General features: G+C 44.0%; 1 protein-coding gene across 3 annotated transcripts; it reads left to right on the top strand.

Annotated features, from left to right (window-relative positions):
* Positions 1-291: 291 nt before the first annotated feature.
* On the top strand, positions 292-16,776 carry nme6 (NME/NM23 nucleoside diphosphate kinase 6). 3 transcript variants are annotated; one of them, XM_014206207.3, is made up of 6 exons: positions 292-379; positions 876-967; positions 5,811-5,913; positions 9,452-9,491; positions 12,810-12,970; positions 15,214-16,776. In XM_014206207.3, exons 2-6 carry the CDS (start codon positions 878-880, stop codon positions 15,363-15,365), a joined length of 546 nt encoding a protein of 181 aa, XP_014061682.1. In that variant the 5' UTR covers positions 292-379; positions 876-877; the 3' UTR covers positions 15,366-16,776. The 3 variants fall into 3 exon arrangements, with proteins under 3 accessions (XP_014061682.1, XP_014061681.1, XP_082833216.1); XM_014206206.3 differs by having other exon boundaries at positions 368-436; XM_082977090.1 differs by lacking the exon at positions 292-379 and adding an exon at positions 438-459.
* Positions 16,777-17,931: the final 1,155 nt, after the last annotated feature.

Genomic DNA, 17,931 nt, shown 5'->3' with positions numbered 1-17,931 from the left:
CAAAAGTGCAACATCAGGAAATAGCATTAGCCACTCTAGCAGTGGTAGAAAATGTTGTTTCTTATAGAAAGTACACATATTTCACCTTTTTTAACTTCTTTTTCTGCCTTCTCTCAATAAAATCGTGTTAAGGAAGAATTGAAGGCTTTTCAGTCGGGATGGAGAATGTTTTATGTACGAACCTGTCCACGGGGGATAAGAGTGTTTAGCCGGCTGGCTGCATGCAGTCCCTTTAAAATGAAGGTAAGATGAAACGACTCAATATCGCCATCTGCCGGCCGTTGGACTACTGTATAATGTGTCAAATACGCGGAACATTAAACATGTGGAACCTAAAATTGGGGTTGAGAAATTTGGGGACTCTTTAAGAGCGGATCAGGTAGGAGAAAGTGCAGAATATTCTAATGAATGTTAATAAGCTATTACGATTCAAAAGGTAGATTTTAACTGTCCCAAAACGTATGTTATTGTCGATATGTAATTAATACTTTGATGTAACGAATAACAACGGTAGCTAACGCAAGTTACATTTACCAAAAATGGTGGCGCCCATATAAATATCACTGCAAACATTACATTATCTAGCTACTAATAAACACGCTTTGTACCTTCAGGTCTTTTACTTTTACTTTCTTTTACTAAATTTAGACTGTCAAAGTAACTGAATTAGCCTGCTATTTCAAATTCACCTGTTAGTTTTCTCATACGAGCTAGCTATCTAAAGTTAATTACAGTAACGTTACATTATTCTGTAATGTTATCCAGCTAAATTGAGTCTGAATGATAGCTGGTACTGTTGTGTAAACGGGGGACGTGTGTTCTTTGCTTTACCACGACAATTTAGTTGTTTACATTTTTTCTTTGCCGTTTTCCAGGCATGTTAACCACACATCGCTGTGCGAAAGCACTTCAGCTCACCCTCGCCGTGATCAAGCCTGATGCAGTGGCGCATCCTGTCATCTTGGAGGTCAGTGAGTGGCTTGAGTTTCTTTATTAATGGGATCCGTGATTGTAAATACTGGCTACATTATACTGTAGGCTATAGACACACACACACACACACATTAGGCTATTCAGATAATCATGTTGAAATCATGTATTTTTGTGGACCGAATTACAATTATCCACATCACATATCAAAACCATTTCAGATTAGCTACTGTTTGAAAACACCTATTGCACAGACAAAAGGTGGAATTAAGGGGGTTAGTTACCAGTATGATAGTATCTTGTGGTTAGTTACCAGTATGATAGTATCTTGTGGTTAGTTACCAGTATGACAGTATCTTGTGGTTAGTTACCAGTATGACAGTATATTGTGGTTAGTTACCAGTATGACAGTATCTTGTGGTTAGTTACCAGTATGATAGTATCTTGTGGTTAGTTACCAGTATGACAGTATCTTGTGGTTAGTTACCAGTATGACAGTATCTTGTGGTTAGTTACCAGTATGATAGTATCTTGTGGTTAGTTACCAGTATGACAGTATCTTGTGGTTAGTTACCAGTATGATAGTATCTTGTGGTTAGTTACCAGTATGACAGTATCTTGTGGTTAGTTACCAGTATGACAGTATCTTGTGGTTAGTTACCAGTATGATAGTACCTTGTGGTTAGTTACCAGTATGAAAGTATATTGTGGTTAGTTACCAGTATGTTGTGGTTAGTTACCAGTATGATAGTATCTTGTGGTTAGTTACCAGTATGTTGTGGTTAGTTACCAGTATGATAGTACCTTGTGGTTAGTTACCAGTATGACAGTATCTTGTGGTTAGTTACCAGTATGACAGTATCTTGTGGTTAGTTACCAGTATGACAGTATCTTGTGGTTAGTTACCAGTATGACAGTATCTTGTGGTTAGTTACCAGTATGACAGTATCTTGTGGTTAGTTACCAGTATGACAGTATCTTGTGGTTAGTTACCAGTATGACAGTATCTTGTGGTTAGTTACCAGTATGACAGTATCTTGTGGTTAGTTACCAGTATGACAGTATCTTGTGGTTAGTTACCAGTATGATAGTATCTTGTGGTTAGTTACCAGTATGACAGTATCTTGTGGTTAGTTACCAGTATGACAGTATCTTGTGGTTAGTTACCAGTATGACAGTATCTTGTGGTTAGTTACCAGTATGACAGTATCTTGTGGTTAGTTACCAGTATGATAGTATCTTGTGGTTAGTTACCAGTATGATAGTATCTTGTGGTTAGTTACCACTATGACAGTATCTTGTGGTTAGTTACCAGTATGACAGTATCTTGTGGTTAGTTACCAGTATGTTGTGGTTAGTTACCAGTATGACAGTATCTTGTGGTTAGTTACCAGTATGATAGTATCTTGTGGTTAGTTACCAGTATGACAGTATCTTGTGGTTAGTTACCAGTATGACAGTATCTTGTGGTTAGTTACCAGTATGACAGTATCTTGTGGTTAGTTACCAGTATGACAGTATCTTGTGGTTAGTTACCAGTATGACAGTATCTTGTGGTTAGTTACCAGTATGACAGTATCTTGTGGTTAGTTACCAGTATGATAGTATCTTTGCCTATTGTAAACACTTGATCATTTTAGAAGTTGATCACGTCAGCTTTTCAAAACATTGATTGTGAGAAGTTGATTTCTGAAGTCATTTTCAATGGTCCATAAATAAACACCAATTCCAGCTGCATCTTCAATAAAATGTTATCATCCACACAATTGGGGAGTGGACAGAGCCTATTGGCATATTCTAATTGTGCATATAGGATCATAAATGAACTGAATGAGAGGCAACAAGAAGTTATTTAGACTTCTCAGTTCTTTTCTGATTTAATTACCAGTATGATATATATAGTTCTCTACCTTCCAGGCCCTTCACCAGAAAATCCTAGAGATCAGGAAGTAATATATAGTTCTCTACCTTCCAGGCCCTTCACCAGAGAATCCTAGAGATCAGGAAGTAATATATAGTTCTCTACCTTCCAGGCCCTTCACCAGAGAATCCTAGAGATCAGGAAGTAATATATAGTTCTCTACCTTCCAGGCCCTTCACCAGAAAATCCTAGAGATCAGGAAGTAATATATAGTTCTCTACCTTCCAGGCCCTTCACCAGAGAATCCTAGAGATCAGGAAGTAATATATAGTTCTCTACCTTCCAGGCCCTTCACCAGAGAATCCTAGAGATCAGGAAGTAATATATAGTTCTCTACCTTCCAGGCCCTTCACCAGAGAATCCTAGTGAACAGGAAGTAATATATAGTTCTCTACCTTCCAGGCCCTTCACCAGAGAATCCTAGTGAACAGGAAGTAATATATAGTTCTCTACCTTCCAGGCCCTTCACCAGAGAATCCTAGAGATCAGGAAGTAATATATAGTTCTCTACCTTCCAGGCCCTTCACCAGAGAATCCTAGTGAACAGGAAGTAATATATAGTTCTCTACCTTCCAGGCCCTTCACCAGAGAATCCTAGTGAACAGGAAGTAATATATAGTTCTCTACCTTCCAGGCCCTTCACCAGATAATCCTAGTGAACAGGAAGTAATATATAGTTCTCTACCTTCCAGGCCCTTCACCAGAGAATCCTAGTGAACAGGAAGTAATATATAGTTCTCTACCTTCCAGGCCCTTCACCAGAGAATCCTAGTGAACAGGAAGTAATATATAGTTCTCTACCTTCCAGGTCCTTCACCAGAGAATCCTAGTGAACAGGAAGTAATATATAGTTCTCTACCTTCCAGGCCCTTCACCAGAGAATCCTAGTGAACAGGAAGTAATATATAGTTCTCTACCTTCCAGGCCCTTCACCAGAGAATCCTAGTGAACAGGAAGTAATATATAGTTCTCTACCTTCCAGGCCCTTCACCAGAGAATCCTAGTGAACAGGAAGTAATATATAGTTCTCTACCTTCCAGGTCCTTCACCAGATAATCCTAGTGAACAGGAAGTAATATATAGTTCTCTACCTTCCAGGCCCTTCACCAGAGAATCCTAGTGAACAGGAAGTAATATATAGTTCTCTACCTTCCAGGTCCTTCACCAGATAATCCTAGAGATCAGGAAGTAATATATAGTTCTCTACCTTCCAGGCCCTTCACCAGAGAATCCTAGTGAACAGGAAGTAATATATAGTTCTCTACCCTCCAGGCCCTTCACCAGAGAATCCTAGTGAACAGGAAGTAATATATAGTTCTCTACCTTCCAGGCCCTTCACCAGAGAATCCTAGAGAACAGGAAGTAATATATAGTTCTCTACCTTCCAGGCCCTTCACCAGAGAATCCTAGTGAACAGGAAGTAATATATAGTTCTCTACCTTCCAGGCCCTTCACCAGATAATCCTAGTGAACAGGAAGTAATATATAGTTCTCTACCTTCCAGGCCCTTCACCAGAGAATCCTAGTGAACAGGAAGTAATATATAGTTCTCTACCTTCCAGGTCCTTCACCAGATGAATCCTAGTGAACAGGAAGTAATATATAGTTCTCTACCTTCCAGGCCCTTCACCAGAGAATCCTAGTGAACAGGAAGTAATATATAGTTCTCTACCTTCCAGGTCCCTTCACCAGATGAATCCTAGTAGAATCAGGAAGTAATATATAGTTCTCTACCTTCCAGGCCCTTCACCAGAGAATCCTAGTGAACAGGAAGTAATATATAGTTCTCTACCTTCCAGGCCCTTCACCAGAGAATCCTAGTGAACAGGAAGTAATATATAGTTCTCTACCTTCCAGGCCCTTCACCAGAGAATCCTAGTGAACAGGAAGTAATATATAGTTCTCTACCTTCCAGGTCCTTCACCAGAGAATCCTAGTGAACAGGAAGTAATATATAGTTCTCTACCTTCCAGGCCCTTCACCAGAGAATCCTAGTGAACAGGAAGTAATATATAGTTCTCTACCTTCCAGGCCCTTCACCAGAGAATCCTAGTGAACAGGAAGTAATATATAGTTCTCTACCTTCCAGGCCCTTCACCAGATAATCCTAGTGAACAGGAAGTAATATATAGTTCTCTACCTTCCAGGCCCTTCACCAGATAATCCTAGTGAACAGGAAGTAATATATAGTTCTCTACCTTCCAGGCCCTTCACCAGAGAATCCTAGTGAACAGGAAGTAATATATAGTTCTCTACCTTCCAGGTCCTTCACCAGATAATCCTAGAGATCAGGAAGTAATATATAGTTCTCTACCTTCCAGGCCCTTCACCAGAGAATCCTAGTGAACAGGAAGTAATATATAGTTCTCTACCTTCCAGGCCCTTCACCAGAGAATCCTAGTGAACAGGAAGTAATATATAGTTCTCTACCTTCCAGGCCCTTCACCAGAGAATCCTAGAGAACAGGAAGTAATATATAGTTCTCTACCTTCCAGGCCCTTCACCAGAGAATCCTAGTGAACAGGAAGTAATATATAGTTCTCTACCTTCCAGGCCCTTCACCAGATAATCCTAGTGAACAGGAAGTAATATATAGTTCTCTACCTTCCAGGCCCTTCACCAGATAATCCTAGTGAACAGGAAGTAATATATAGTTCTCTACCTTCCAGGCCCTTCACCAGAGAATCCTAGTGAACAGGAAGTAATATATAGTTCTCTACCTTCCAGGTCCTTCACCAGATAATCCTAGAGATCAGGAAGTAATATATAGTTCTCTACCTTCCAGGCCCTTCACCAGAGAATCCTAGTGAACAGGAAGTAATATATAGTTCTCTACCTTCCAGGCCCTTCACCAGAGAATCCTAGTGAACAGGAAGTAATATATAGTTCTCTACCTTCCAGGCCCTTCACCAGAGAATCCTAGAGAACAGGAAGTAATATATAGTTCTCTACCTTCCAGGCCCTTCACCAGAGAATCCTAGAGAACAACTTCATCATTGTCAGGTCCAAAGACCTGGTGTGGAGGAGACAGGACTCTGAGAAGTTCTACTCTGAACATGCAGGTAAGGTTCTAGATGGTTCTACCATCGAATTAAAACGTATCTTAAGGGGTTCTATTCGGAACATGCAGGTACATTTTATCAGCTAGGTATGGTTCTACCATAGAAAACATATTAGCTTTATATGTATTGTAATGAAACAGGCAAGGAGAGTGATCTTGCCCGTGGTGATATTCCTGACCCCAGTGTAATGAAACAGGCAGGGAGTGCGGCTCGAATCCCTCAGCTTTCTGGCCCGCAGCTCTACGCGACATTGACTGTGCCACAAAAAAGCAGGCTCGTGTGGCAGAGTCAATGTCCGGAGTAATGAACACAGGGTCGCTACAGTATTCTCTATGGTTTTTTATCTGAGCACGCAGCTAAGGCCAGACGTCGAAGGCTTAAACTAAACAGAGGGAATGCTATGGACTCCGTCTGGTAATAAAAATCTATTCTCCAGTTGTAGCAGCTACAATCACAACAAACTTAATATGTCAGACCCATGTTTATTATGTGGAGTCTGCTAGAAGTTAATTATCCATTTTCCTGCTTGAACAACTTTTAACTGTGACTAGCTTTTTAATGTATATATATATATATATATATATATATATATATATATTTTTATTTTTGTATTTTTTTTGTGCACGGGGGCATTGTCATGCTGAAACAGGAAAGGGACTTCCCCAAACTGTTGCCACAAAGTTGGAAGCACAGAATCGTCTGGAATGTTATTGTATGCTGTAGGGTTAAGATTTCCCTTCACTGAAAAACAGCCCAGGACCATTATTCCTCTTACACTAAACTTTACAGTTGGCACTATGCATTCGAGCAGGTAGTGTTTTCCTGGCATCCCAAGTGGAGCAGCGGTCTAAGGCACTGCATCTCAGTGCTGGAGGCGTCACTACAGACCCTGGTTCGATCCCGGGCTGTATCACAACCAGCCGTGATCGGGAGTCCCATAGGGCGGTGCAGAATTGGCCCAGCATCGTCCGGGTTAGGGGAGGGTTTGGCCGGGGTAGGCCGTCATTGTAAAATAAGAATTTGTTCTTAACTGACTTGCCTAGTAAAATAAAGGTTACTTTTTTTTTTTTAAATATGCCAGTCCGTCGGACTACCAAATGAAGAAGCGTGATTCATCACTCCAGCCAACACTTGGCATTGCGGATGGTGAACTTAGGCTTGTGTGTGTGCGGCTGCTCAGCCATGGAAACCCATTTCATGAAGCTCCTGATGAACAGTTCTTGTGCTGACGTTGCTTCCAGCAGCAGTTTGGAACTCGGTAGTGAGTGTTGCAACCGTGGACAGATGATTTTTACGAGCTACTCGCTTCAGCACTCGGCGGTCCCGTTCTGTGAGCATGTATGGCCTACCACTTCGTGGCTAAACCGTTGTTGCTCCTAGACGTTTCCACTTCACAATAACAGCACTTACAGTTGACTGGGGGCAGCTCTAGCAGGGCAGAAATTTGACGAACAGACTTGTTGGAAAGGTGGCATCCTATGACGGTGCCACGTTGAAAGTCACTGAGCTCTTCAGTAAGACCATTTTACCGCCAATGTTTGTCTATGGAGATTGCATGGCTGTGTGCTTGATTTTATACAACTGTCAGCAGTGGGTGTGGCAAAGAGACCAGTCAAAACCCGGAATGATTCATCCAGCTCTCTTTGGTCTGAATACTTATGTAAATAAGGTATTTTTGTTTTGTTATTTTAAATACATTTTGCTATTTAACTAGGCAAGTCAGTTAAGAACAAATTCTCATTTTCAATAACGGCCTAGGAACAGTGGGAGGTAGCCTAGGTAGCAGGTAGCCTAGTGGTTAGAGCGTTGGACTAGTAACCGGAAGGTTGCAAGATCGAATTCCCGAGCTGACAAGGTAAAAATCTGTCGTTCTGCCCCCGAACAAGGCAGTTTAACTGTGGTGATACAATATCACCACATAGAACCTCCTCGTTTCACCACATAGAACCTCCTCGTATCACCACATAGAACCTCCTTGTTTCACCACATAGAACCACCTCGTATCACCACATAGAACCTCCTTGTTTCACCACATAGAACCACCTCGTTTCACCACATAGAACCTCCTCGTATCACCACATAGAACCACCTCGTATCACCACATAGAACCTCCTTGTTTCACCACATAGAACCTCCTCATTTCACCACATAGATCCTCCTCGTTTCACCACATAGAACCTCCTCGTTTCACCACATAGAACCTCCTCGTATCACCACATAGAACCTCCTCGTTTCACCACATAGAACCTCCTCGTTTCACCACATAGAACCTCCTCGTTTCACCACATAGAACCTCCTCGTTTCACCACATAGAACCTCCTCGTATCACCACATAGAACCTCCTCGTTTCACCACATAGAACCTCCTCGTTTCACCACATAGAACCCCCTCGTATCACCACATAGAACCCCCTCGTTTCACCACATAGAACCTCCTCGTTTCACCACATAGAACCACCTTGTATCACCACATAGAACCTCCTTGTTTCACCACATAGAACCTCCTCGTTTCACCATATAGAACCACCTCCTATCACCACATAGAACCTCCTCGTTTCACCACATAGAACCTCCTCGTTTCACCACATAGAACCACCTTGTATCACCACATAGAACCTCCTCGTTTCACCACATAGAACCGCCTCGTTTCACCACATAGAACCTCCTCGTTTCACCACATAGAACCTCCTCGTTTCACCACATAGAACCTCCTCGTTTCACCACATAGAACCCCCTCGTTTCACCATATAGAACCTCCTCATTTCACCACATAGAACCTCCTCGTTTCACCACATAGAACCTCCTCGTTTCACCACATAGAACCACCTCGTATCACCACATAGAACCTCCTCGTTTCACCACATAGAACCTCCTCGTTTCACCACATAGAACCTCCTCGTTTCACCACATAGAACCACCTTGTATCACCACATAGAACCTCCTCGTTTCACCACATAGAACCGCCTCGTTTCACCATATAGAACCCCCTCGTTTCACCACATAGAACCTCCTCGTTTCACCACATAGAACCTCCTCGTTTCACCACATAGAACCCCCTCGTTTCACCATATAGAACCTCTTCGTTTCACCACATAGAACCTCCTCGTTTCACCACATAGAACCTCCTCGTTTCACCATATAGAACCTCCTCGTATCACCACATAGAACCTCCTCGTTTCACCATATAGAACCTCCTCGTTTCACCACATAGAACCTCCTCGTTTCACCACATAGAACCTCCTCGTTTCACCATATAGAACCTCCTCGTATCACCACATAGAACCTCCTCGTTTCACCACATAGAACCTCCTCGTTTCACCACATAGAACCTCCTAGTTTCACCACATAGAACCTCCTCGTATCACCACATAGAACCCCCCTCGTTTCACCATATAGAACCTCCTCGTTTCACCACATAGATCCTCCTCGTATCACCACATAGAACCTCCTCGTTTCACCATATAGAACCTCCTCGTATCACCACATAGAACCACCATATATCTTTGATGCGTCTTTGTGTGTTTTGTCTCATCTCTCAGGACGGTTCTTCTACCAAAGACTGGTTGAGTTCATGTCCAGGTAAGCTTCAAGTCATTTCTTCCCACACTTAACTTTATTTTGTGTCCCAAATGGAACCCTATTTGGACTAAAGTTGTGTACTATGTAGGGAATAGGCTGCCGTTCGGGACGCTAGCCTCTGACTCATATTCATTGTTTAACTTACCTTTATCAAATCAAATTGTATTGGTCACATACACATATTTACCTTTATCTCCCACTATAATATGATGTATGTGCTGTTGAATGTGAAGATAAAAGCATCTTGACAACTAAACACAGTATGTAACTTCGACTCGATGGCGTATCTTCGCCCACTTCTGATATTTTGTCCAATTATTGGACAAAAGAGTTGATCTTATTGGTCAACAGATCAATTACTGGAAAGAGAATCAGAATTGGGTTACCTGTGTAAACGTGGCCTTTGTCAAATTCATACTGCTGAGATGCAATCACATGGAAACTCAAGTACTGGGGCCGGATTCACAAAACCTTAAGGATACCTTCTTGGGTCGGCAGGTAACCTAGTGGTTAGAGTGTTGGGCCAGTAACCGAAAGGTTGCTAGATCGAATCCCTGAGCTGACAAGGTAAAAATCTGTCGTTCTGCACACTGTTCCTAGGCCGTCATTGTAAATAAGAATGTTGTTCTTAACTGACTTGCCTAGTTAAATAAAGGTTAAATAAAATTAAGAAGAAATATCTTAACTGCCATTTTTTCCCCCTTAACTTAAGAAGAAAGTTAAGCAAAGTTGCTATTCCTCAATAAAGTTACTTGAAATGTTCTTTAGGTTTTTCTTAAAACTTTTTTCTTAGGAAGAAACTTAAGCAGCTTCCTCCATTTTTTCGTAATGAATGTTTTGTGAATCCGGCCCCCTGCTGCTTTCATGCATGTGAATAGAAATGTATTGGTTGAGACATCCTACAATAAAAAACTACATCACTTGAGCTTGGTCCGATTTCTCTCCCCTGAGAGCCCCATACGAACCACTTCTACCCATCCAGCCATACGAACCACTTCTACCCATCCAGCCATACGAACCACTTCTACCCATCCAGCCATACAAACCACTTCTACCCGTCCAGACATACGAACCACTTCTACCCATCCAGACATACGAACCACTTCTACCCATCCAGCCATACGAACCACTTCTACCCATCCAGCCATACGAACCACTTCTACCCATCCAGACATACGAACCACTTCTACCCATCCAGACATACGAACCACTTCTACCCATCCAGCCATACGAACCACTTCTACCCATCCAGCCATACAAACCACTTCTACCCGTCCAGACATACGAACCACTTCTACCCATCCAGACATACGAACCACTTCTACCCATCCAGCCATACGAACCACTTCTACCCATCCAGCCATACGAACCACTTCTACCCATCCAGACATACGAACCACTTCTACCCATCCAGCCATACGAACCACTTCTACCCATCCAGCCATACGAACCACTTCTACCCATCCAGCCATACGAACCACTTCTACCCATCCAGACATACGAACCACTTCTACCCATCCAGACATACGAACCACTTCTACCCATCCAGCCATACGAACCACTTCTACCCATCCAGCCATACGAACCACTTCTACCCATCCAGCCATACGAACCACTTCTACCCATCCAGCCATACGAACCACTTCTACCCATCCAGCCATACGAACCACTTCTACCCGTCCAGCCATACGAACCACTTCTACCCGTCCAGCCATACGAACCACTTCTACCCATCCAGCCATACGAACCACTTCTACCCATCCAGCCATACGAACCACTTCTACCCATCCAGCCATACGAACCACTTCTACCCATCCAGCCATACGAACCACTTCTACCCATCCAGCCATACGAACCACTTCTACCCATCCAGCCATACGAACCACTTCTACCCATCCAGCCATACAAACCACTTCTACCCATCCAGCCATACAAACCACTTCTACCCATCCAGCCATACAAACCACTTCTACCCATCCAGCCATACGAACCACTTCTACCCGTCCAGCCATACGAACCACTTCTACCCGTCCAGCCATACGAACCACTTCTACCCGTCCAGCCATGCGAACCACTTCTACCCGTCCAGCCATACGAACCACTTCTACCCGTCCAGCCATACGAACCACTTCTACCCGTCCAGCCATACGAACCACTTCTACCCGTCCAGCCATACGAACCACTTCTACCCGTCCAGCCATACGAACCACTTCTACCCATCCAGCCATACGAACCACTTCTACCCATCCAGCCATACGAACCACTTCTACCCGTCCAGACATACGAACCACTTCTACCCGTCCAGACATACGAACCACTTCTACCCGTCCAGACATACGAACCACTTCTACCCGTCCAGACATACGAACCACTTCTACCCGTCCAGCCATACGAACCACTTCTACCCATCCAGACATACGAACCACTTCTATCAGTCCAGTCTTTGAGGCAGCTCTGTGGGGGATGTCTGTTGTCGTCAGCTCATTCATAATGGGGCTTGGGCGACGAGGGGGACGCTGGGCGACGAGGGGGACGCTGGGCGACGAGGGGGACGCTGGGCGACGAGGGGGACGCTGGGCGACGAGAGGGACGCTGGGCGACGAGAGGGACGTAGTTCGTTTATAGACCCCCCCCCCATGCAGGGCACCCCTCTGGCTTCTAAAGGTGTTCTTCCGCGCCATTGGCTCCAAATGGCACTCTATTCCCTATGCAGTGTACTACTTTTGACCAGAGTCAGGTTTAAGCCGCTTAAGTTTAGTGCACTACGTGGGGAATAGTGTTCCATTTGGGACACGAGCCTGTGTTAGAGGCAGCAAACGGTAATGAAATGAAGCGACGGGTTGGTGGTTGCCGCGCCAACTGATCCTGGGGGCCCGGCCATGTTGTATTCTTTTCTTTCTCGTTCTGAACTCCTGAAAGAATACATAGATGAGTGTTGGTGGTACATCACAGCTTGAAGTAGAGCCTTGTTTTGTTTTAACGTTTTTTTTAGCTTAGACTGTCTTTTTTCTTTTGTGGGGTGAGTTGTCTTTTACCACCCGTTGTGCTACTGTGTATCTGGGGTGGGGGGTCTTTGAGTTCATCTGGTCTTTTTACCATGTTTTCGTCATATGAACATTTTAAGCAAACACTGCATTTTGACCTGTAGTCCCAATTATATTTTACAAAGCAAATATAATTTGAGGCCAATACTGGCTGGATATTTTAAAGATGCTACTCTTGTGCTGGTGTTTCCTACCTCACACAGATTGGGTGGAACTCTTTGTCAAAAGGCTCCCTAGTTTGAAACTTTTCCCCAATTTCTCTGTTGTGATTCAGTGGTCCGATGCGGGCGTACGTCCTGGCTAGAGAGGACGCCATAACCCACTGGAGAGAACTGATGGGTCCTACCAAGGTGTTCAGGGCCCGCTATACCTCTCCCTTAACCATCAGAGCCCAGTACGGACTCACTGACACCAGGAATACCACACACGGCTCTGGTAAGTCCCCCAGGACTCTTGGCTCTGGTAAGTCCCCCAGGACTCTCGGCTCTGGTAAGGCCTCCAGGACTCTCGGCTCTGGTAAGGCCTCCAGGACTCTCGGCTCTGGTAAGGCCCCCAGGGCTCTGTTAAGGCCCCCGGTAAGGCCCCCGGGGCTCTCGGCTCTGGTAAGGCCCCCAGGGCTCTGTTAAGGCCCCCGGTAAGGCCCCCGGGGCTCTTGGCTCTGGTAAGTCCCCCAGGACTCTCGGCTCTGGTAAGGCCCCCAGGACTCTCGGCTCTGGTAAGGCCCCCAGGGCTCTGGTAAGGCCCCCAGGCTCTGGTAAGTCCCCCAGGACCCTCGGCTCTGGTAAGGCCCCCAGGCTCTGGTAAGGCCCCCAGGCTCTGGTAAGGCCCCCAGGACTCTCGGCTCTGGTAAGGCCCCCAGGACTCTGTTAAGGCCCCCGGTAAGTCCCCCAGGACCCTCGGCTCTGGTAAGGCCCCCAGGCTCTGGTAAGGCCCCCAGGCTCTGGTAAGGCCCCCGGGGCTCTCGGCTCTGGTAAGGCCCCCAGGGCTCTGTTAAGGACCCCGGTAAGGCCCCCGGGGCTCTCGGCTCTGGTAAGGCACTCTTGGCTCTGGTAAGGCCCCCAGGACTCTCGGCTCTGGTAAGGCCCCCAGGACTCTCGGCTCTGGTAAGTCCCCCAGGGCTCTGGTAAGGCCCCCAGGCTCTGGTAAGTCCCCCAGGACCCTCGGCTCTGGTAAGTCCCCCAGGGCTCTGGTAAGGCCCCCAGGCTCTGGTAAGTCCCCCAGGACCCTCGGCTCTGGTAAGTCCCCCAGGCTCTGGTAAGTCCCCCAGGACTCTCGGCTCTGGTAAGGCCCCCAGGACTCTCGGCTCTGGTAAGGCCCCCAGGACTCTCGGCTCTGGTAAGGCCCCCAGGGCTCTGTTAAGGCCCCCAGGACTCTTGGCTCTGGTAAGGCCCCCAGGACCCGGCTCTGGTAAGGCCCCCAGGACTCTCGGCTCTGGTAAGGCCCCCAGGACTCTGGTAAGGCCCCCAGGACTCTGGTAAGGCCCCCAGGGCTCTGGTAAGGCACTCAGGCCCGCTCTGGTAAGTCCCCCAGGACCCTCGGCTCTGGTAAGGCCCCCAGGACTCTCGGCTCTGGTAAGTCCCCCAGGGCTCTGGTAAGGCCCCCAGGACTCTCGGCTCTGGTAAGGCCCCCAGGACTCTTGTGGGTCTGAAATGGCTGCTTTTATAATAATGCAGTACTTTTGACCAGGGCTCAGGGTTTGGTGTTTTGTCATATTTATTGACTATCTATTTATTGATCTAGTTGAGTCCCATTGAGATTGAATAGAAATCACAAGCCTCGCTGATCCACTTTTCAAGTAGCAGATCAATGGCATGAGGGGTTTCCCCTCTGTCCTGGTATTATCTACACACACATATGGCTTCATGCTCTCTACACTGAGCACTGTTTTTCTAATAGAAGATTGTAGGATGTAGCTGTTGTTACTGAGTGTGTGTCCTGCCACGCTGAACAAAGAGAAAGATTGATGATGTTCAGGGGAACAGCAGTGAACTGATCTGTAGATGAAGGGTCTCTGGCGCACACACAGATCTTTCTTACGTACATTTTCACGACTTTTTGGGGGAGTAACAATGTAGTCCTATTCAAAATCATATTTTCTTAAAACTAACCCTTAAGACTAAAATACATGTTTTTTTTTAACAAATCCAGGACATGAAAAAAAAAAAAGTCCAGATTTCAAAAATAAAATCTTGTTTTCTTACCTTGTCAGGACATTCTGGTCCTGATAATGTAGGAAGACGCACACACACACACACACACACACACACACACACACACACACACAACCGTTATTTATAGCTGTCAATCAAATGATTTAGGTATTAATTGTGTATGATAGCTATCAATATAGGTTTTGCATTAGACAACCAGAATCCTTTGAGTAATCTACTGATTTGCAGTCTACAATACTTTGGGGGGGTAAACATCGCAGCCCATATACAACTTTATCTTCATATTTTGGCTGGTGGTTGGGACTCCTGACCATAAACTGTATGCCATAACATCAATGTCATTTAAAGATTTAAGTGATTCTACTAATATTAATTTCCATAAACCCTTTAACTCTTGATATTGTGTAATAATTTTGTGAAACCTAACATGCCAAAGTAATTTCCCAAAGCTTGGGCTAATAAAAGTCTTCTTTATATATAGGAATTTAAAATTCTTCCCGTTTCCAGATTCGGTGGAGTCAGCACAGAGGGAGATCAGTTTCTTCTTCCCAGACTTCAGTCAGGAGACGTGGATGGAGAGAGAGGAGCTGGGGTTCAGGAAGGGACGCATGGAGTACAACCAGAAGAAACAGATACACACGTTACCAGTTCACAGCTAACTGCTGATCTCAGTACACATTTTAAACAATTAAGTGACTGGACCAGGCCGGGCCTGTATTCATAAAATATCTCAGTAAGCGTGAACAGTATATACAGTACCAGTCAAAAGTTTGGACACACCTACTCACTTAAGGGTTTTTGTTTTGACTATTTTCTACATTGTAGAATAATAGTGAAGACATAAACTATGAAATAACACATATGGAATCATGTAGTATCTAAAAAAGTGTTAAACAAATCAGAATATATTTTATATTTGAGATTCTTCAAAGTAACCACCCTTTGAATTGATGACAGCTTTGCACACGCTTGGCATTCTCTCAACGAGCTTCACCTGGAATGCTTTCCCATCAGTCTTGAAGGAGTTCCCACATATGCTGAGCACTTGTTGACTGCTTTTCCTTCACTCAATTCAACCATGAAGGCCTGATTCACGCAGTCTCCTCTGAACAGTTGATGTTGAGATGTGTCTGTTACTTGAACTCTGGGAAGCATTTATTTGGGCGGCAATTTCTGAGGCTGGTAACTAATGAACTTATCCTTTTCAGCAGAGGTAACTCTGGGTCTTCCTTTCCTGTGGCGGTCCTCATGAGAGCCAGTTTCATCATAGCGCTTGATGGTTTTTGCGACTGCACTTGAAGACTTTAAAGGTTCTTGAAATTTTCCGGATTGACTGACCTTCATGTCTTAAAGTAAGGATGGACTGTTGTTTCTCTTTGCTTATTTGAGCTGTTCTTGCCATAATATGGACTTGGTCTTTTACCAAATAGGGCTATCTTCTGTTTACCACCCCTACCTTGTCACAACACAACTGATTGGCTCAAACTCATTGAGAAGGAAAGAAATTCCACAAATTAACTTTTAACAAGGCACACATGTTAATTGAAATGCATTCCAGGTGACTACCTCATGAAGCTGGTTGAGAGAATGTCAAGAGTGGGCAAAGCTGTCATCAAGGCAAAGGGTGGCTACTTTGAAGAATCTCAAATATAAAATATATTTTGGGTTACTACATGATTCCATATGTGTTATTTCATAGTTTTGTCGTCTTCACATTTATTCTACAATGTAGACAATAGTACATATAAAGATGTACTTCAACATTATGCACCATGGACAATATTCCAATCACAATTGTCTGCAGTTGATACAATGTAAATAATGCAACTTCTATGACATGACTTAAAAAAAGGAAATGAAACCACAAAGCACTCACATGTCATCTGTTTTATTGTCAGTACAAATGTACACTGTCCATATCGATAAACATGAACTGAAGAGTTAAGCCAAAACGACCTGACCAAGGTGACCTACGAGCTCTGTTACTTTGGAATGTACAAATTGACCGTATACTTACTGAGGCAGTTTGCCATTGAATAAAAAAACGCAATTGAAAACTGCTATGTTGAATGCTGTGACCTGTGATCCTTGTTCCCCCCTTTCAGATTCACTGTGTATCGTTCAAACCAGGGAAATCCTAAGCCATTGCCAACTGCTTCCATTGTACATTTTTCAATTTGAATTGTGTATAAATATATGAGGATGAAAAAAAAACATTTTTTTTGGCAACATATTCCTCCTTTTTACCAACGTCTAAAAACTTTGTGAGAATTGTACGGAGGATCTTCTGACGCTACTGTAGCTATCTAATAGATGAAGATGATCATACTCCACAGCTAAATCTGTTTCGAATCAAGTTCTCTTCATGTAGAGCTGATACTAGATGTGTAGTCACCTCAAATCATTCAGTCGCTAGTTCGTACAGTCAGTTATTCATAAAGTCACTCGTTCGTAATATAAAAACATTTAAAAAAAATGAAAAATCTAAAATCTAAAAAGGAAAATCTATGAAAAATTTTAAATCATAAAAATGAAAAATTGTCGGATCCCCCGATAGAGGCAATTCCACATGGGGCGGGAGGAACCGTCCGTCAAAGGCCGGCCGACAGGGTGGAAAACATTGTAGTCTACAGTTTTTCAAAAAGAAATCCGTCAAGACAAAACAAACACTACCCAACGAGTTGCCTATTTAAACACTAAACATATACATTACAAAATGACCTTCTTCAAGACTGGTTTCCTTCAGGAACATCCAATTCCAGTGGGTCAGAAGTTTACATACACTAAGTTGACTGTGCCTTTAAACAGCTTGGAAAATTCCAGAAAATTATGTCATGGATTTAGAAGCTTCTGATTGGCTAATTGACATCATTTGAGTAAATTGGAGGTGTACCTGTGGATGTATTTCAAGGCCTACCTTCAAACTCAGTGCCTCTTTGCTTGACATCATGGGAAAATCAAAAGAAATCAGCCAAGACCTCAGATAAAAAAATTGTAGACCTCCACAAGTCTGGTTCATCCTTGGGAGCAATTTCCAAACGCCTGAAGGTACCACGTTCATCTGTACAAACAATAGTACGCAAGTATTAACGTCATGGGACCACGCAGCCGTCATACCGCTCAGGAAGGAGACGCGTTCTGTCTCCTAGAGATGAACGTACTTAGGTGCGAAAAGTGCAAATCAATCCCAGAACAACAGCAAAGGACCTTGTGAAGATGCTGGAG

The sequence above is a fragment of the Salmo salar genome, chromosome 06 (assembly GCF_965601325.2).
Source record: "Salmo salar chromosome 06, fSalSal1, whole genome shotgun sequence".
Classification (NCBI taxonomy): domain Eukaryota; kingdom Metazoa; phylum Chordata; class Actinopteri; order Salmoniformes; family Salmonidae; genus Salmo; species Salmo salar.
This window is presented reverse-complemented; position numbering and strand designations above follow the sequence as displayed.